The sequence below is a fragment of the Gymnoscopelus microlampas genome, assembly GCF_963454915.1.
Source record: "Gymnoscopelus microlampas genome assembly, chromosome: 3".
Classification (NCBI taxonomy): Eukaryota; Metazoa; Chordata; class Actinopteri; order Myctophiformes; family Myctophidae; genus Gymnoscopelus; species Gymnoscopelus microlampas.
In genome coordinates this window covers 26,501,101-26,520,809 of record NC_139940.1, presented here as the reverse complement: position 1 = coordinate 26,520,809, position 19,709 = coordinate 26,501,101, and the positions used below count along the sequence as shown (strand labels likewise).

Sequence of the window (19,709 nt, the reverse complement as noted above, 5' to 3'; positions counted from 1 at the left end):
GAAGCTGATAATGGGTACTCTCTCATGATTGTGACCTACCTGAAAATGTATTTTCTGTCTATCAAAGAGCTGGAGAGACAGAGAGACCCCACCATTCATTTTCTGAACCCTTTGACCATTAGCAATGGCGCCCCCTATGGGTGCGTCAGGGTGTGTTCACCCAAAGTCTGACAGAAACGGCTTTACTACTGCATTTACCTGCTTTTCAAATGTTGCTCTTGGTGAATATATCACTCTCGTGACCCTAACTGAAAAGAATACAATAAGGAGGCCTAAATATTTTTCAAACACTAACATTTCGAGTGAAATATTACACCTAACACTTGGGCCATGATTTTGGTAATGTAAATGCCAGCAGCAACCTCTCATCTCTTCCATCTCAGGAAATAAAGCCTGGAATGAATGAACTACTTACTACTGCCTAAACTCTAAACTGTCAAAACCAGAAGTACAGGAAGCACACAGTATACATTGTCCAGCCTACAGAACGTCCTGTATTTCCGGTCAGACAGCTTTGGCTGCAGTTCAGATTCAGCCCAGAGATCTGCTCTGGTCCGGTTTACAGTCCAATGAGTCCGCGGAGTAGCCTGGTAAACCCTCCCTCCGGAAATCTCATTTCCAAATCAAATGGAAATGAGATTTCCGGAGGGAGGGTTTACCAGGCTATCCGCGGAGGCCAGTAGTGGAAGAAGTACCTCGGAAATTTTACTTAAGCCTTAGTTACTTTCCACCACTGGGTCCGGTTAACCCTTGGAGGCATTAGGTCCAGCCCTAACTAAAGGCCTTTGTCATTGTCGCATTTCGTGTTGTGATCTTTCATGATAGGTAGAAAGTTAGTCAGGTGGTCATAAACGACCAATCCTAACGTCGTACACTGTGTTGGAAGGATATACACGCTAACAACGATCTGAGCTGAGGAGGTTAGAGCTGTTATTTCACTGGTCCTCCGAATAGTTGGAAAAAGAATCCGCCATGATAAATTAGGGCGTTAACTCGCATTTCTAGTTGAATAGATAACCAGTTTACCCATTGGCTCAGCTCCGTTCAAAATAGGTTGCATCGGAACAACTGACACACCCTCTAGATAAGTTTTACTACCGCCTCCTCACACGTAAAGAGTAGAAACCTGCAGACTGCAAAAATCAGTTTGAGTTTACCAAATCATACTTCAGTGTCATTTTTCATAAAGAGAAATGGCTTATAATCAAGGATACGGCGCTCCCCCGCCAGGACAAGGTGGATATCCAGGAGGGGTAAGAGCTGTTAACAAAAAAGAATGATGAATGTTGTAATGTGTCTGTCGTCCATGTTGTAAGCGTCAGGAAGTTGACTTGATTTAATTACTGTAGATTTGGCAACTGTAGATTATTATGGCTATAGGCCCGGCTTTTTCGTAGCCTGCTTTAATGGCTTTTGTAGACACTACCCGATCCACACATTTTAGATTGATGTTTTATTTTCTACCTAGCAGGCCTTCTATTTCCTTTTAGCTACAGCTATCAGTGTTGCCAGATTTTGCGAGAGAAATAAGCCACTAAGTCTATGAATACAAGCCCAAAAGAAGACTGTAGGCTACGGCTATTTAAAAAAAAATCTTGGATAAAAATAGGTAATTTTAGAATATTTCAAAAAACATTTTATCAACAAAAGTATTGTATTGGGGGGGGGGACTTTACTGAAAAATCTGACCTAATAATGAGTGAACATGGCAACACTGACAGCTATCCCGCATAATAGCCTATTCGGCTCGTCACCCTATGCCTATTGTTATCCCCCCGCCGCCGCCAACCTAACACAGTCTCACACACACACACACACACACACACACACACACACACACACACACACACACACACACACACACACACACACACACACACACACACACAGACAGACAGACAGACAGACAGACAGACAGACAGACAGACAGACAGACAGACAGACAGACAGACAGACAGACAGACAGACAGACAGACAGACAGACAGACAGACAGACAGACAGACAGACAGACAGACTTTGTTAACAAGGGTGTTGTCAGTTGTGTTGTATTGCAATGAAGTAATAACCCAAAATATGCAGCAATAACTAATGCATTTTTAGTTTTCGCCTGATCAATAATTTTACTAATCTTACTTGTTGTTCTCCCAATCATTCTTTCTCTGTTTTTTTCTTCTGCTCTCTTCTCAATCCTCTTTTCAGTATGGAGGAGGCTTCCCTGGTCAACAACCACAACAGGATCCTCTATATGGATATTTTGCTGCTGTTGCTGGACAGGTAATTGCCCTGTGAAACATCATGTTACGTTGTTATTTTATATAGCTCTATATTGTGATCGTAATCCTTGCTAGTATCTGTTCAGTAACAGGAGTTTCCCTGTCTCTCCAGATCTAAATGCATTTTCAGTTCAGGATACCAATTTTATTCAATCAGGAGAGAGAATGCAGGATATGGATAAACAAGTGAAATTGGAAGTGATGGCACAAATAAATGAACAGACAAAATTAAAACTGTTTGATAAATGGGTACTCTCTCTGATTGGATTAAATTGGCAACACACCTGAACATGTATTTTCTGTTTATTGGAGAGATGGGGAGACCTGTTATCGAACACACTTTTTATAACAACTATCTTAAAATAGCGCTTTAACATTTTTACATGTTTAAACCCAAGAATATCACTTACGCTACACACACACAATAAAGGTGCAGTCACACCGAACTTAGATTCTGCCTATGCGGGCGGATTCTGCCAATGCTTTTCAATGGGAACGGAGTGGTTTGTTGCCATTCGAGGATTTCCTAAAACAAAAACGATCCGTTCCCAATGAAAAGCATTGGCAGAATCTGCCCGCATAGGCAGAATTAAAGTTTGGTGTGACCGCACCCTGACTGCCACATACTGTCTTCTTTTTACAAGCCAGAATTCTGTACAGGCTGAAATTTATAATCAGTTTCTATTAACCAACATTCAATTAATGCCAGAATTTGGAGCCAGGCTACAAAGTCTGTGGAGGAAGTCTGTCGGATGTTCCTTTCCCTCAGTGGAATTTAGAAATATTGTAACTTCAATACTGTTCTGATTAGGTTAACTATGCCAGTTGATCTTGTTCAGTCATGTTGGAGTTGCTTATTTGTCTTTCCAATGTTTTTGCTTTGTAACCGTGTCCATTTATGATTCTAATTCTAATAGGATGGACAAATCTGCGCTGAGGAGCTGCAAAGATGCCTTACACAGGCCAACTTCTCTGGCGGATACAAACGTAAGGACACTTATCACACCATTATTACATAAACCTAAGAACCCTAATCACACTGGTATTGCATAAATAACATAAACACAAATTTTACAACGTAGAAAGAGTAATATAGTTTTTTTGGTTTAGTTTATATTCTGTATTTGGTCTATGGTATATATGCTCCAAACTTACACCAATTAAAAATGATCAGATAATCAAGAACTTCACTAAAGTGGTTTGGTAATCTGGGATTCCTGCTATGCCTAATTTTAATATTTCAGACCAATATATGAATGTTTATACTGGCTCTATTCTCTTTTAACAGCCTTCAACCTGGAGACCTGTAGACTGATGATCGCCATGCTTGATGTATCCTTCACTAATCAGAGAAGCTTCAGTTTGACTGACACAACAGGTTTCTTAGGACTGGTTGTTAGTCACTATTTTCAGTAGAATACATGGTTGACAAATACTGTAGGTAAAATTGTGTTTTGTTTGTTAAACAAACAAAACAAAACTTAACTTTGCCCTTTGTTTTGTTATCCATAGCCATCATCATATTGAAAATAAGATACATTTAGAATACCAAATTATATAGCAGTTATACATAGCCTTAATGAAAGATCAATTATAATGCAACAATTTCATATGTCCACGTTAGTGCACAAGTTCATCCTTAACTGAGGGCCTCTACTAGCGGGACATGTCCTGTACCATGGGCTTCAATGAGTTCAAGGAACTGTGGGCAGTTCTGAACGGCTGGAAGCAGCATTTCATGTCCATCGATCGGGATCACAGTGGAACTGTGGATCCGCAGGAAATGCAAAATGCTGTGAACTCCATGGGTATGGACAATCTATAACAAACTGGATACAGAAGCCAGTAAATGCAAAAAACAAATCATGTTCGGTTGCAAATGTCCCAATACATAAGGCACCAAAGAAAACTTGAGAACTACTGGACACTTGCAACATGTTTAACCTGAAAGGCTTCTTCATATAAAGGTGGATGCATATTGGTGCATATTCTAAAAAATATATTATTAAAAAAATCCATCACACTGATGGAATGTTTAAATGCTTATTTTAATGCATAGCAGCAGTGAAACAAATTAACGTGTTTTGGCCCTCTGGCCCATTAGTTTACCAATAAACCAGTAGACACTGACGAAGGCCAGAGGTCCAAATCATATTCAGGTTCTGAAGACGTCTTACAGGTTAAACGCACATTAATTATTAGGAATTAAACTCATTGTGCTGTTGCCCACATGTAGGTCACTGTTAATAAGGCATCAACCATATGCCTTAAATGTAAATGTTATTTGTTATTGTGTCTTGGTGTCTAGGCTATAGACTAAGCCCTCAGGCCATGAATATCATCGTGAAGCGTTTCAGTACACAGGGCAAGATCTCCTTTGATGATTATGTGGCTTGCTGTGTGAAACTCAGGAGTCTGACTGGTAAGTAGGCCAGGGTTAAATTGGGGTTGACATTAAAGAGGTATCTCATGTTGTATGAATAGCAAACAAAAGAATGTTACTTCCTTGTCTCTAAAAATTCTAAGGGAAAAAAAACTCCCACCTTGCATGGCAAAAATATTCCCATGGTTTGTGCCTGCATGTTTAAGATTTTAAGTGTTTGTGGAGGCTGTGTGCAAGACAGACTGGCACACTGTACATTACAGCATGACATCACATCGGGTTACTGCTATTGAGAAGAGTATTGTTTGTTAGTCTTTTTAATGTATGTTGACCAATGTATTTTTCAGATTTATTCAGAAGAAGGGACACAGCTGGACAAGGGGCTGCCACATTTCAGTATGATGACGTAAGTTTACCCTGCCGAGTTGTCATTCCCAATTAAAATCACAACCTTCATTATTGTAACAAAAGTATCATCAGGTTCTGCTTTTGGCAGATACACATTCTGAGCCTTTTCTCTCCCTGTCTGTAACTTCCGTCCAGTTCATCCAGGTCACAATGAACACATGAAGAACAAGATGAGAAGAAAGGGACCACGGTCTTCTAAATCATCTCATATAAACAACACACATAGCATATTTAGATGTTTCCATAACATTTTTTTATACCAGAATGTTTGCCTGTCATTGCTTTTATATAACAAAACATGACACTTGTTATTGTAACATTCCATTTTCACATTGTATGTTATGAATGAGTGTATTAGAGGAATATGATTAACAAACATGAGTATTACCACACGATAACCACTAGTCGACTTAACTACAGGAGGATATTATCACTCTTTTGTGATTTTGATACATTGAGTTTCTAGCTCTTTATCAGTCACCGCGTGAACCAAAGGTGTCTCTGGATGCTGCAAGATAATAGACCGAATGAATATACTGTAGATGTGAAATGAATAAACATTGCAAATGCAGAACGTCTTGGTCCTTGACTGTCAGAGGTTAGGTGGCGTTTTATGAATCCAGTCCCACACGTGAACAGAGCCGTCTGTGGCAGCAGAGAGGACAGTCCGGGGCCGACTAGGATGCCATACATGGCAGGTGATAAAGGCAGGCAAAGAAGTCTTGGAGTCTACTGCTGTCACATGACCACGGTGCTCAAACAGTGGCTGAGTTTCCGTTGACTCTGCTGTCCAAGTTGAAGTGTTATAGATCTGCACCGCTGGGTTAAAACCTAGCAGAGGAAAATTACCATCTTAAAATACACAGATGTGAAGTTGAGTTGCAAGTGCAAGCATTTCAATTAACAGTGCTCAATATGTTTTTGCCATGACCCGTTATGCACAAGTAAATGTTTTCAATCACCATTTAGACCTAATTTAGGGTTACCCTGGGTTACGGTACTATTCAGTGCCTTTGTATGAACAGAAGTTTGAAAAATATTGATTGAAAATTACAAAACAGAGATAGTTTCCATACCCGACACAGCAATGCAGTTGTCCAGCGCCGGTGCCCATGACAGATTCATGAATTCAGTAATAGGGCCATCAGTCTGAAGGTCCAATTTGGCCTGATAGACAGCTGTTCTTAGATCCCTGAGATCAGACACTATAACTTGTCTGGATGAGGACATCCGTGCGACCTTACAGCATGCTGGGACTGGAGAGGACTGGTCTGTGGACACATCCATACACCAGTGGACAGCATCCTCCCCATCTGGTGCTGGTATGGGCTGTGGAACAGTTGGTGTCCGTGTGTCCACAACATAGAGGTTCCCATTGCAAGTGCAGGCAAGGAACACATGGTCATTCACCAAATGCAAGGAGCTCAGTATGTCTGTGTTGTCAGTTTCTATGAATACAAAAAACAAACAAATATTAAATAGCAACCTGAAAACAATATTCTCTTGAGGAAATTATCTGAAGTTCATTATCCACTGTCCCAGAATATATGTTTTTGAGTGGTGCCAACCACTCCTACATTTGACTTTGTCCGTGTGTCCGTATGTCCGTCCGTCCGTCCGTCTGTATGTTTGAGCACGGCTGATTGGTCAAGCTTCACGTGACACGTGACAATATGTTGTCACGTGTCATGTGACAACATATTGTTGCTGATTGCAACACAAGGATGCAACCAGTTACACTTTCAAAGGCACCACTCTCTTCACACTGGGTGTGATTTTTAGCGGCGCTATATTAGCCCTCTATACCTGGCTTTTGCGTCAACGTTCTGATTGGTCAGGCCCGCCAAGGTTCTGATTGGTCAGGTCCGTCAACGTTCTGATTGGTCAGGCCCGTCGAGGTTCTGATTGGTCAGGTCCGTCAACGTTCTGATTGGTCAGGCCCGTCGAGGTTCTGATTGGTCAGGTCCGTCAACGTTCTGATTGGACATACATCCTCGATCCAGAATTTGACACGGTTAATCGACCCAATCAAAACAACTCTGATATGCGGTGATCTCAACATATGCCTTGGTGAAAACTCCAACAATCACGTATCAGAATCTCTTCAGAAACTAGGCTTCACTCAACTGATACAAGAAGCAACCCACTTTGAGGGAGGACACATAGACCACGCGTACTTCCGAAACAACGGACAAGTCACTGCACATCCATCTCTGTACAGTTCATACTACACAGCAAAAGACCACGATGCTTTGCTAATAACACTAAGGTCAATATAAAGACTCTGGGTACGGCTTATAAATTGTATACATTATTTCATAAAACATAAATATCTTTCTGGTACCACATGTATACACAAGGTTTATGTTTAGCGGCGCTAGCCGCTCTATACCTTTAGGTATAGCTGGCTCTATACCTGGCTTTTGCGTCAACGTTCTGATTGGTCAGACACGTCAACAAAGTGATTGGTCAAGCTTCACGTGACACGTGGCTATAAACACATTATAAACACTTATTGATGACAAAATGTATCAAAGGCGCCGCTACCTTCACACAGGTGTGATTTTTTCTTTTCTAGCTGGTGTTATAATTTTACACTCTGCGACATAAGTCATGCACTGCGCTATCCTTCTATAAATGCACAGAATCTGTGTATGTGTGTTTGTGACAGTCCCCGCACATCTCAAGAACCGTCTAACCCAGGGGTCTTCAATGTTTTAAGCAGGGATTAAGCAGGGACCCCCTAATAAGTAGCTTTACTGAGCCATGTGGCCCATAAGTCAAGAGTCTCCTGTTTCCGTATAGCATGAGGTGGCTTGATGTACAAGTACATCCCCCAGCCACGTTGTACGCAAGTATGTCACAGAGACTCCACAAATCTATATTTGTCCGGGTGTCCGTCTCTCTCTGAGTCATTCCCCTTTATGCCCCTATATGGAGATCACTGTATCTGTCTGTGTCCGTTGTTATCAATATGACATTATACTGATCATAGTACTACAGTAGCATCATAAACTGGCATCCAAGTGCACAAGTACTACGGCAGCCGGTACAATGGGTATTGCATAACCAGAGAGGCATACGTTCCCAACTGCCATCGTCCTAATTGTTTCTAATTTTACATTCGCAATTTGAGACTTCACGTTACAAAAACAATTTACCACCCAGACAGCTTACCCAGTGCATAGACAGACTTTCCTGAGGATAGTTCAGTAAGTTCAATGTTGCTGATCTGAGACCCATGAAGAACACTGGGTTCTGACATCGATCCAACTGCAATCTTGCTGCCTCTTTCTCCTACAGCCTTGGACTCAATGTCTCCAGTCTTTCTGATCACATCTGTCATTGGAGAAGACAGGATGGGATCAATCATATTCATGTTGGAGGAATTTGTTGATGTTAACTTAAAAACAATATATATACACACACACACACACACACACACACACACACACACACACACACACACACACACACACACACACACACACACACACACACACACACACACACACACACACACACACACACACATTGCTGTACATTGTAAAAGCAGCGAATAAGTAACAGGTATGTACCTGAGGTCACAATGTCGCAGCAAATACAGATGTGTATATAAGGTGCAGCAGTAGAAACGTTAACAGAACATAGGTGCAGATGTGTACATAAGGTAAAGGTTGCAGCAGTAAACACATTAACGGATACAAGGTGCCTTTCAGCAAGGCTATTAACCCCCAACTACTTGAGTTTATAAACATGTTTTTGTTCTGGGAGGTACAATGTGTGTACATGGTGATTGTGAACCATTGGTCCATTGTTTGAGACAACGTTTTTGTCCTGTCTCCCGGGATAAATATGGTTAAAACCAATCAGTCATTAGTTTAAAACCAGACAAAATGAAGTATATTTCATTTACCATATAGATATAGACCTGTATTAATCCCAATGGAAATTCTGTATGAGTTCATTCATATTGATATGAATACACTACAAACCAATTATCTTTCATGTGCATTGAAAAGGTCACTTACCACTATCTTCCACTATATCCCACACTTGCAGTCTTGAGGTGAGGCCATCGTTGGTAACAATACACCTTTAATGAATACAAGGGAATATCAATATCAAAAGGTTACCTTTTAAATCCCAGCGGATTTGACAGTGTAGATAGATCCTGCATGTAAGACCACTGCCCTGAGACCCTTCCTACCTTGTTCCTGGGACGTGTTTGAGGGTGTGAATAGGGCCTCCTGTGAAACCGCCACGGACCACTTTGAAATCCCGATCTGCACAGAGACCCTGAACACATCCAACAAAGTGGCAGCAGCTGAGTGACACTGTGCAATATTCATAATGTTAAAAAGCTTAAGCTCTTTAGATCAGCGGTTCTCAAAGTGGGGGCCGAGTATAGTATACTAGTATACTATATATTACCTTGTTTCCATCGGCAAGGAGTTTCAGAGGCAAGTGTAGCTCTAAAATTTCACTTTTGGTTGGCCGATAGCCTGCCACACATACAGCTGTAAAGACAAAAACAAAACAATCTCATTCTTCAGAATGGTGTGCTACTCGTATGATAATAATTATTGTATTAGTTCATTAGTAACAATCTTGTTATGCTGTCGTAATCGTCATTTACCCACTTCTTTCTGATGTCCATTCTATGACCCTGGTGGGATGTTCCAGTTGATAGACATGCAGGTCCTTGTATCTGGAGGAATAGCCAGGTGTTATGATGATCTGTTATGATCTTTGCAAACAATATAGAATACCCTTAGATAGATACAAAGATCGATAGATAGATAGATATATATAGGCGAGAGAGAGAGAGAGAGAGAGAGAGAGAGAGAGAGAGAGAGAGAGATTTTTTGCTACACATTTGCTGCACTATTGATACTGTACCAGCCATGCCTCCTTCTATCTTCTTGGTTTTACTGCTATTTACCACCGTTTATATTTAGTGTGAGATATATCTACTGGTCCACAAATTTCAACATAAGGTTGATGATAAAATGTACCACTTCTGTAACTTGGTCACTTCTCTCTTATTTTTTTTATCTTTTTGTAATCAGTTTCCTCCCACGTGAAAAAGGCATAGGCAAGTAGGCCTAGTATCAAAATATGAGAGAGAGAGAGAGAGAGAGAGAGAGAGAGAGAGAGAGAGAGAGAGAGAGAGAGAGAGAGAGAGAGAAATTACACCAAGGGAAAGGTTTTGAAAGTCACATAGACCAGCCTTAGTAAGTATGGGGTTTCACTTTCAACCTATATTATAACTCTATGGTTTCAACCGATAGGATATCATAAACATTTTATATTTCTTACGTTTTGAGCGACTCGATGAACCAATCATCAAGGACGTCATCAAATACAGTTTCATCCATTTCAAATGAACAGTGGATTCAGTCTGTTCTTTCTTGCACGCTGCACCGTTTGAAACTCCAGTCCAAATGTAAACTCGAGGCGGTTCTGTAGAACAACAAACCAATATCTATACCGCCACCTATTGTACCGGAGTGGCATGATTACTATTGTATTTTTAGGCACTGCACTAAAATGATGATTGTGTTAAAGAGGGGGGGCAGTGACTTTGTAGAGAATGTCTGAAAAGAGACAGATTGGATCCGGTGTGTAGCTGAGCATAAAGGGCTGCCACTTGCAAGTTGACTGGAGTCCAGGTGTTGAGGGTGAAAGAGCTACATGGATGGTCTTCATGTCCCTTTTTGTATTTTCTATGGTGAATAAATACACATTCTGGGTGCAATAAACCTACTACAAGTGCTCTGTACTAATTCCAGCTGCAAATCGGGCAGCCTAACGGTGTGTGGGACTACATTATAAAGAACATTTGCATGGCCATACAGACAAAAACATTTTTTTTTACAATCAGTCCATTTAACATACAATAATAATTATGATAAGTAGCCTATGATATAACGTTTTTTTTTTTTCAGTGGACATTTTTCATACATTTGCTTTTAGTGTTGTCACAAATTTTTTCAAAAGTTTTTCAATACATCTGAATATTTGCTACACATTTGCTGCGCACTATTGATACTGTACCAGCCATGCCTCCTTCTATCTTCTTGGTTTTACTGCTATTTACCACCGTTTATATTTAGTGTGAGATATGATCTACTGGTCCGCAAATTTCAACATTGATAAAATGTACCACTTCTGTAACTTGGTCACTTCTCTCTTATTTTTTTTAATCTTTTTGTAATCAGTTTCCTCCCATAACGTGAAAAAAGGCAAGTAGGCCTAGTATCAAAATATGTGCAGTACAATACTGGTTTGTAAAACGGCCCTTTCATTTGTATTCATTTTATTGTATTTATTTGTATTTATTTGATTGACAGATGAGCTTTCACTACTTATTATTCTTTTTAAAATAACAAATGCGGGCCGCTGCAATTAATATTCCCGGGCTGACTTTTGTATCCAGTCCACCCATAACATGAAGTTGGTGATAACATTGACCACTTCTGTAACTTAGTCATACTTCTCTTTTTTTAATCTTTTGTCTTCAGTTTTCTCCCATAAAGTGAAAAAAAAAGCAGTTTCATAAGCCTGTGCAGTACCATACTGTATGGTTTGCAAAACAGAACCGATTTACAATTTAGGCATTTAGCAGACACTCTTAATCCAGAGCGATTTACAATAAGCCAGGTAAACACATACTGTGCATCAAATGCATAGAGACAGTGTAGTGCCTCAGTAATATAGGACCATAGGTCAACCAAGAACCTAGCATCAGTCTAAAGTGAACTGTAAAAACGGTTAAAATCCAGGTGCCCTTTTTCTCTCCCAGCCAAGATGAGGGCGAAAATACATTCCTACTACACCGTATGATGCTGCTGCCTTCATCACACTGGCAGTTGACATTCTCCTCCACCTCAGCAATCTTCAAGCTATTCTGTCCTTCCTGCTGTTCAAGAGAGGAGCACTCTTATATCATTGACAATGGATCTCTGATCACTGATCAGTCTCTCCAGCTTTTCCACCTTTGAGACCTGCATGTACGAGAGCTTCAACTTGCCAGGAAGCATATGGTTCTGTACATGTGCTCCAGGCCACTAGCAACATCCTTCCTTTCATTGTCTTTGAAAGAGGCATCATAGCATTGACCTAGGCTTGCAGGTTTCTTGGACAGTTGGAATAGCCTCATCGCCAACATGAATGCATGTGCACGCATGTACACACTTACAGGCAGACATGTACTACTGTACTGTATGTATGCATGCGTGCACACATACTATACGCAAGCCCATGAGCATTGTCAGGGACTGAGTTGGTCGGCAAGAGACACAGGGAGAATTCGGTGTTTGTTTAAAATAATGTTATTTTTTTCTCTTTTCGTTTCCTTTTTTTGTCAAAAAATGTTTTAAAAATTACAAAATGTGGGCCCAAAATAAATGAGAACAACTTAAACTGAACAAAAACTGAACGTAACAGCACAACTGATCTTAACCAAATAGTCACATGTTTGTTTGTATGTATAATTTAATACTGAAAATAAATATAAACTAAATGAATAAACCAAAAAGAAAGGTTACCATACAGCATGCTGCTGGGGTGGCCATCACATTTTAAAAGCTGCTTGAATCTCAATTAATTTATAATTTGCATAAGATTGCAATATTTTAAAGATGGATAGTTCACAGACAAGTTAAGGATACACAAATTGGGTCTCCCATAGGTAAGTGGGGTCTTCCCTCAGGTAAGTGGGCTACACTTACCTTTTACCACACTGACTTAACAGAACATAGCTTGTTGTTTAGCCGCCATATTTTACTGGAATCTCTAATGGCAAGTTTGTGATTTACAAGTCTGTTAAATATCAGGACCAGCTGTTTTAGCCGTTATACTTTGTCAAACATTTACCAACAGAACAGCATCTAATAGTTGGACAGTAGATGGTTGAACAATAGCTATGATAGCTCCAGTTTGCAGCCTCTTTACTTTCTCCTGTTGAAGTTTTAATCATTATCTATGTGCGCCTTTAGTCGTCCAAGGACAATACAACTTTTTGCATTCTAATACACAATGAGATAGGATCTGGAACAACTTCTTTATTCACTGAGTCAAGAGAAATAATCAATGGAAAGATCCCAATAATATACTGTACACACATAGGTACTCAATATAAATACTTTCTGACAAATCAAAACATATTTAACGATATAAAAATTTCAGACATGAATATATTCTGTTCTGAATTCAACATCGGCTATTCAGCACAGATTGCTTACGCCTTCAGTAAGTGTTGTGGAAGTAAGAAACCATTAACATCTAAGTCTGGCTTCGACATACTGTAGGTGGTTACTGTACTTGAATAGTACTAACGGACAATTACATCACATCATTTGTAGGTCTCACAATGCAGCCTACTGTCACAAACAACATTGTGTTGTGTAACAGAGCATCATACACTGAATGCTTTCTTAAGAGAAAATATTTAGATTTCAAAACCATAACATTTTGGTCGTTTGAACAGTGTTGAGACTATAAAAGTGTTGAAATCTTTGGTGAGTTTAAGAGAAGAACGAGAGAGAGACAGAGACCGTCCACATCCCAAGAATTGTCTGTCCACTGTTCAGGTATCATGTGTGCCACACACCCATTTAAGCTGTGTCTGGTCCCTCACGTCTGCTAAATCTTCAGATGAGAACCAGCTGCATTGACAGGCATATGCCCGTGTCCCTCTTTTCCTCTTCAATTTGGCCCTCAGCTTCTGACTGTCTGGCATGTTGTTTCTGGAAAGGACAATCAGTAGGTCAGTCAGTCATAGAAAGCAAGCAAGAAAGCAAGGACAATATGGATGTACATAAACTTCTTTAGTGTGGAGCTGGCTAAAGATATATTTTGGTTTGCATTCAATATACTGTAACCCATTTCCCCTTAGGTTATTGAGTGACCTCTGCAGGGAATTGATTGATTGTTTGATTGAATACTTTATTAGACAGAAATGTAAACAGCACAAGGTACAGATAGATATTTAGGCTAAAAGGATAACACAAAAAAGTCCTGTTGACTTGTTTCCATTGTGGTCCCAAATAAATAAAGGCTAACATCTGAAATGTTCCATGGTAACCATGGCACCATCACTGCATTCATAGAATTGCATTCAGAGTTTTTCCAATTCTGGTTCAAGGTAGACCCATTCGTTCCATTTTATTTGATTGTCAGTCCTTTACGTGTGGTCAATCAGAGGGCAGACAAATGTAGGAACACACAAAAAGGTTTGGCAAAATACAATAATCTGCACCCAATAGAATCTACAAGTCTAATAGTCTATTCATGTATTCTTTAACTTACGGTATTCTTTAGCGTAAGAAAGGTTAAAAGGGTTAAAAGAATAAAAAGACTATAGGACTACAGGTAGCTAGCACAGCTGCGGCCATACGCCGGTGTTGCCATCTTGTTCCTGTGATTTTATGTAAAAGTAAGGTGATCATCAAACAAGTGCCGGGTGTTGATGAAACTCCCACTCCTCCAAGTCTTTGTACATCTCTGCTGTGAGAATGTTCTTTGTTATAATCATGGTGGCCTGCCAGCTCATATTAGTGTAACAAGTGACAACATGTCACCAGGAATTAAGCTTTCTACCTCCCAAAACCTGTATGTGAATACAAAATGGAAACAGAAGCACTGTGGTCTTCATGTCTAGTGAGACATGAAGACATGTGACTTCCTGTTAAGGTGGCTCTCCACCAAACATACTTAGTGTTAAAATGTCACACTTCCCACTTTTACTTCTTTGTGAAAGACTGCAGTATAGTGAGTTTAATTGTGTGGCCATGCATAGGCGGACAAACACCTCAAGTTACATCCAACGCCATGACTCGCTAGTTCTGGACAACTGCTGATCCGACCGACTTCATACTCGACACAACACTTCCTTAGGACGTCAGCAATACACACACAATGTAAAGGCGATTGGTTGAGCGGTTCTTGAGAAATGCAAATACAGACATACTCAATCACATTAAACACAGAGCTTCGTGGAATCTATAGATAGATGCTCCCCAGAGGGTCTCTGCTGATTTTGGCCACAAAATGGCCTTTTCTCAAGAGACACCCTTAGGCCAGAAAATCTCCAATAGCACACACAATATCTCAAAATCTGATGGGAAACCTAATTTGCTCAGCAAGGATTAATCCTACTGATTTTGGTGACCCCATGGCCTTACTTGCAGTGCCACCCTCAGGCTAAACTTACCACTTGCACACAAATTACCTTAAATGTAATGGGCAGGTTGCCATGGAACTTGCTGAGGGCTACCTGGAAGATTAACCCTAACTATTCTATAGACCACATGCCTTTTCCTTTGGTGCCATCCTCAGACCAAAATAGTAGATTGCAGGATGGCATTACTTTCCTCTAGTGCACAACTTCGGACACATTTTCCTGTTGAGTGTAAGGAGCAGAATAGCCTCTAGTCTAGTTTCTGCTAGTGGGCCTTTTTAGACTTGTAGGGTGAACAGGTGTGAAGGGCAGTCAATGTGGATGGCGTGTGGCGATAGACGTTTGATGTTTTCAAAACTGGAGAAGGGCGGAGTACCCATGGTGAAGTGGTGACTGAGGTGAGTTGAAAATAGCAGATCTATAAACTCACAAGATTGTGAGCCTGTAGATCACCTATTTTCGCCATTTGTCGTACAATGAGCTATAGAGGGCATTTCACTTTAAAACACTTATGGTGTCATTTTTAACATCTACTCTGGCTTTTGTGTGTACCCCAGGCAGTTCTGAAGTTGCTTGATTAAATATTGAGATATTTGATGTTCATGTTATCAGTCTATATAAACCCATTGTACACAGGTTTCAACACCCCACGGGCTACGACATTTAACAAAACAAAACAAATCATACCTCAAGTGAGAAAAAGCTGAAACTCTAGTTCTGCGTTTCTCTCTGACAGCAGTGACATATAAGATCAGTGTGGTTCTGAAGACGTTTGTCCAGAGCTTATCTCGCAAACCGCTGGACCGATGAGTGCCACCTAATGTGCACACTGTCAGTAGGCCAAGTTAATACCTCCATGCATTTTTTTTTAATGTTTTATCTATAAAGAAAACATCACATGGATGCACCTGGGACGTATCATCAGTGTTGTAGCCTGGGGTCATAGGGTGTTTCGGGTCTCGCAACAACATACACCCTCGCCCAGGTGACCCAGCCGGGGTTGATCAAGCCCCGACTTACGTCCCAGTAGCTACCCACGGACCCACGGTCAGTCCTCTTAGGGAAAGATCATTTCCCTAAGGTAGATGGTTATCCTTTTAACCTCAATATGATCCACATACCATGCCGTTATTGGATTAGAATGGCTGGTAGTGGATATTTGTGTTTAGCAAAGGAATAAAAGGGTGGAGTGAGGATGTGGGGTTCATATGCATGTGACAAATTTAGTTCCAAGGTTCAATACTGCCACCCTCTGGCCAAATAAAAAAAGAATCATGCAACTGGTGTATTTTCATTTCTGCAAGGCAGTCTGCTACAGTATATCTTCAAATGATACACTCAAATAATGTTTAAAAAAAGATAAATACTATTATAAATACTAACTGGGGAATATGATTTAATTTGCCTGTTCATAATATGGTCAGGCACAGCACATAAAAGTGATCTTTGACCTAGGACTCTGGGCTTTCATTTATTTTAATACATTTTGAGTAGCCAATTATTTTTAACCTATTTTCTCCCCAATGTTGTCATTATAATGCCAAATAATTCCTCCCACTGCTGTATATAAACACACACATCTCTCTCTCTCTCTCTCTGCCTTCCCTCCACTGAACACAGCCAATTGTAGTATACAACTGCATCACTCGAGCACTTAAACTCTGATGCTCATGAGACTCACCTCAGGAACAGGTAATCACAGGAGGCGTCCCATGCATAGTCATCAAATAAAAGAACGCGGAAGTCACAGGATGTGCACCTCAACTGGTTGCATGACCTGTTAACATAGATTCATTTTCATTTTCCATTACAATGTCTGTGAGTACATGAGTTTGAGGAGGGGGGGTGATTATGAGAGTTTCTTATATTTTGAACACTAGAAGGTGAAATGACATTAAAGCTGGTTTCACACTTTTGAGGCATCATAAGCTAAGCTTCAGACATACGTTTGACAGTTAAAATTAAGTGCATAAAAAGAACGGTCTCTCAGGAATCGGAGGGTTCCAGGTTCTCGGCTCCTCCTCCTCCTGTATGTTTAAGTTTAACCCCTAACTGCTCCTGACGAGCAGGTTAGTACCTTGCATGGTTTCCTCCGCTGTCGGTGTATGCATGTAAAGCACTTTGGATATAGGCACTCCTCAAGCAGAGGAATATTGAAAGTAAGACAGCTGGTGCTGAGAAATGTGATTGTGGAAATTGAAAATACAATTAATCTGAGCACCTTTTTGATATAGCCGTTCCAATGCCGTTTGTGATGGAGCTTCCTCCAAGAAAAACTGGACAGCATCTGTATTCACAAAGGACAGCATATTGCATGACAACAAATTATTACTGACTGTTTTTAAAGTTTATGATATAAAGAATTGCCCCTGAAAAATGATACAATAAAGTATTAGCTTTTTCTCCCACTCTTTTTCTTTTTTTCCCCAGAAAGGAATATGTATATTTAAGAGATTTAAAACCAAAGTATAAAAACACTAAAGCACTGTAAACAATTATTTGCCATAAATAAAAGTCATACTTTTATAAAGACTTTCCATATTGGGAATTTCATTTTAGGTAACAGAAGAATAACGTCATCTGTAATTGCCAATGGTGACATTGCCTACAGATGAAGCCTGGGTGGTCATCTTGATGAAGGTAGACTGACTATATAAAGTCAAGACCTTGAGAGATAATGGCAGTTAGCACTAGTCTGGGACTGATTGAACCAATAACTTACTTTCTCCCTCCTATTTGAGGCAAGGGCTTCTTGCCTGTCTCTGGCCCTTTTGACAGCTGCCCAGTCTGAAAAAGTTTAGGAAAATTCATCATGTTAATAAAATATACCAACATGTGTGAAATCTGAGTAACATTAATCTAGATCTACGCAAGTGCATAAATCTGAAGCAAAACACTAAGCTGAAGAAAACTGACCTATTATGCCAGAAATTCAGCTATGTTGAGTGCATTTGAACTCTTTGTATGGTAGATACCTCATCTGTATGAAAATATGTCTCGTAGTCAGTCACACGCACATCTTAAAAAGGTGCTGGGTTGAAAATCATCTAGGATGAAAAGTACAGAAAACTCCACACATTCTCACATGGTACTGTATTTTACTAGGAGAAAACGTTATTAGGGGTCAACGTTTCAGGTCTCAACTTCAAACCTGACGAAGGCCTTGTGGCCCAAAATATATTTATTTTGTTGTACAATCTCAATGTCCAGTTGCCCACAGCACTGACTGAATCCCCAGACTTCAGTTAACACATGTGAGTTCAGCTCAGCATAAATGCGTTGAGTGCAAGAGGGTGCAAGGTTCTTAAAATGTAGAAAAATAGAAATGGGACAGCATTTTGTGACTTGTCATATTACCTTGACAATGGCAGCCGTTGCTATAATCAGTATAATGTGAGGCTCCTATACACAACTTAATTAATTGGAGTGCTTGATGTTTGCTGCCTGTTTATGCTACCTGTACAGCAAATAACTGAACCTTCTTATTGGAGTCAAGTGCACACCACCGCTCATCCAATGGCCCTATGTAGGTTTTGCTCAGACTCACCTTTGGATGAGAGGAGTCATATTCCTCGTCTAATAGCTCTTCTAGTAGTGCATCAATATCTTCGGTGTCACTTCTAGGATGTTTAAGGCACAACAGGAAAACACAAGTCCATGTCATTACTTTATTATATCAGGTTATGGTGTATATGAATATATTAGCTTAGCTATAGTCCAATAGGCATGCAGGTTCTTCTCATTTAAATTTGACATGCTCCTTCAAGGTGATGTTATTATACTAGCTCTGATATTATTTTTGCACCACCTCTAACTTGATGAACAGTATAACCGCTATGTTGGAGCACCTTATGTCGAACAGCTCTAACCTCATGTAGCCTAGTACATACTGTACCGGATGGATATGCCATGTGTATTATGTAGATAGCTTTTGTTCATTTGTCCCTTGCACAAAATGTAATTTCACCCACGTGTTTACACCTGTAAACCTAGCATGCTAGAGCCATGAAGGCTTCATCACGACATGTTTTCATTCTATCTAGAAGAAAGCGCTCTATGACAACTATTTGACAACAGATACTCATGATCATACATTTAAACTGTATTTAATTTACATGGGGGCTGTAATGTTTGTTTATGTTGGCAATGTTTGTAAACGCTGAAGTAAGACAAGACAGGATATTCAAAATTAACTTTATAATTCGAAATGAGCTACTACTCATAGTGTCGATCTGCTAGCTAACGTTAGCCAATGTTGTATAAAACATGCCTGTGTGTTCTCTCCCCTTCGCTTTCTTTATCGCATTTCACAGATTTAACAGGATCCGTGTGAGCTGGAGGTCTGATGGAAACGTCATGACAAAACTTTGATTCAACTTCATCAAGCAGGTCGTCCAAGTCGTCATCCATAGTGTTGGTGTCCTTGCTAGCGCTAGCTAGCTAACGTGAGAGCACACT

The 19,709-nt window shown here is 40.1% G+C and overlaps 3 protein-coding genes across 3 annotated transcripts; 1 reads left to right on the top strand and 2 right to left on the bottom strand.

Annotated features, from left to right (window-relative positions):
- Positions 1–751: 751 nt before the first annotated feature.
- On the top strand, positions 752–5,639 carry sri (sorcin). Its single transcript, XM_084052951.1, has 8 exons — positions 752–1,253; positions 2,201–2,275; positions 3,192–3,261; positions 3,563–3,606; positions 3,935–4,082; positions 4,583–4,696; positions 5,005–5,063; positions 5,201–5,639. Exons 1-8 carry the CDS (start codon positions 1,194–1,196, stop codon positions 5,225–5,227), a joined length of 597 nt encoding a protein of 198 aa, XP_083909077.1. The 5' UTR covers positions 752–1,193; the 3' UTR covers positions 5,228–5,639.
- Positions 5,640–5,649: 10 nt separating this feature from the next.
- wdr73 (WD repeat domain 73) lies at positions 5,650–10,513 on the bottom strand. The gene is made up of 8 exons (XM_084052950.1): positions 10,388–10,513; positions 9,709–9,776; positions 9,500–9,585; positions 9,276–9,364; positions 9,097–9,161; positions 8,243–8,404; positions 6,142–6,513; positions 5,650–5,896 (listed from the first exon to the last, which is right to left on the bottom strand). The coding sequence occupies exons 1-8, from the start codon at positions 10,444–10,446 to the stop codon at positions 5,658–5,660; spliced, it is 1,140 nt and encodes a 379-aa protein (XP_083909076.1). The 5' UTR covers positions 10,447–10,513; the 3' UTR covers positions 5,650–5,657.
- A 2,606-nt stretch (positions 10,514–13,119) lies between these two features.
- On the bottom strand, positions 13,120–19,686 carry cfap418 (cilia and flagella associated protein 418). Its single transcript, XM_084052687.1, has 6 exons — positions 19,522–19,686; positions 18,799–18,871; positions 17,974–18,038; positions 17,473–17,538; positions 16,933–17,028; positions 13,120–13,818 (listed from the first exon to the last, which is right to left on the bottom strand). Exons 1-6 carry the CDS (start codon positions 19,659–19,661, stop codon positions 13,659–13,661), a joined length of 600 nt encoding a protein of 199 aa, XP_083908813.1. The 5' UTR covers positions 19,662–19,686; the 3' UTR covers positions 13,120–13,658.
- Between the last annotated feature and the right edge of the window lie 23 nt (positions 19,687–19,709).

Excerpts from the sequence above, each read along its gene's own strand:
- sri (XM_084052951.1), top strand. The coding sequence starts at position 1,194 with ATGGCTTATAATCAAGGATACGGCGCTCCCCCGCCAGGACAAGGTGGA. Across the intron at positions 3,262-3,562 it reads CTTCTCTGGCGGATACAAAC|CCTTCAACCTGGAGACCTGT; the intron begins GTAAGGACACTT and ends CTCTTTTAACAG. Across the intron at positions 4,697-5,004 it reads GAAACTCAGGAGTCTGACTG|ATTTATTCAGAAGAAGGGAC; the intron begins GTAAGTAGGCCA and ends TGTATTTTTCAG.
- wdr73 (XM_084052950.1), bottom strand. The coding sequence starts at position 10,446 with ATGGATGAAACTGTATTTGATGACGTCCTTGATGATTGGTTCATCGAG. Across the intron at positions 9,162-9,275 it reads AAACACGTCCCAGGAACAAG|GTGTATTGTTACCAACGATG; the intron begins GTAGGAAGGGTC and ends TATTCATTAAAG. Across the intron at positions 8,405-9,096 it reads GGATATAGTGGAAGATAGTG|ATGTGATCAGAAAGACTGGA; the intron begins GTAAGTGACCTT and ends CTCCAATGACAG.
- cfap418 (XM_084052687.1), bottom strand. The coding sequence starts at position 19,661 with ATGGATGACGACTTGGACGACCTGCTTGATGAAGTTGAATCAAAGTTT. Across the intron at positions 17,539-17,973 it reads CCTCAAATAGGAGGGAGAAA|ATGCTGTCCAGTTTTTCTTG; the intron begins GTAAGTTATTGG and ends TTGTGAATACAG. Across the intron at positions 13,819-16,932 it reads TGTGATTACCTGTTCCTGAG|AAACAACATGCCAGACAGTC; the intron begins GTGAGTCTCATG and ends TGTCCTTTCCAG.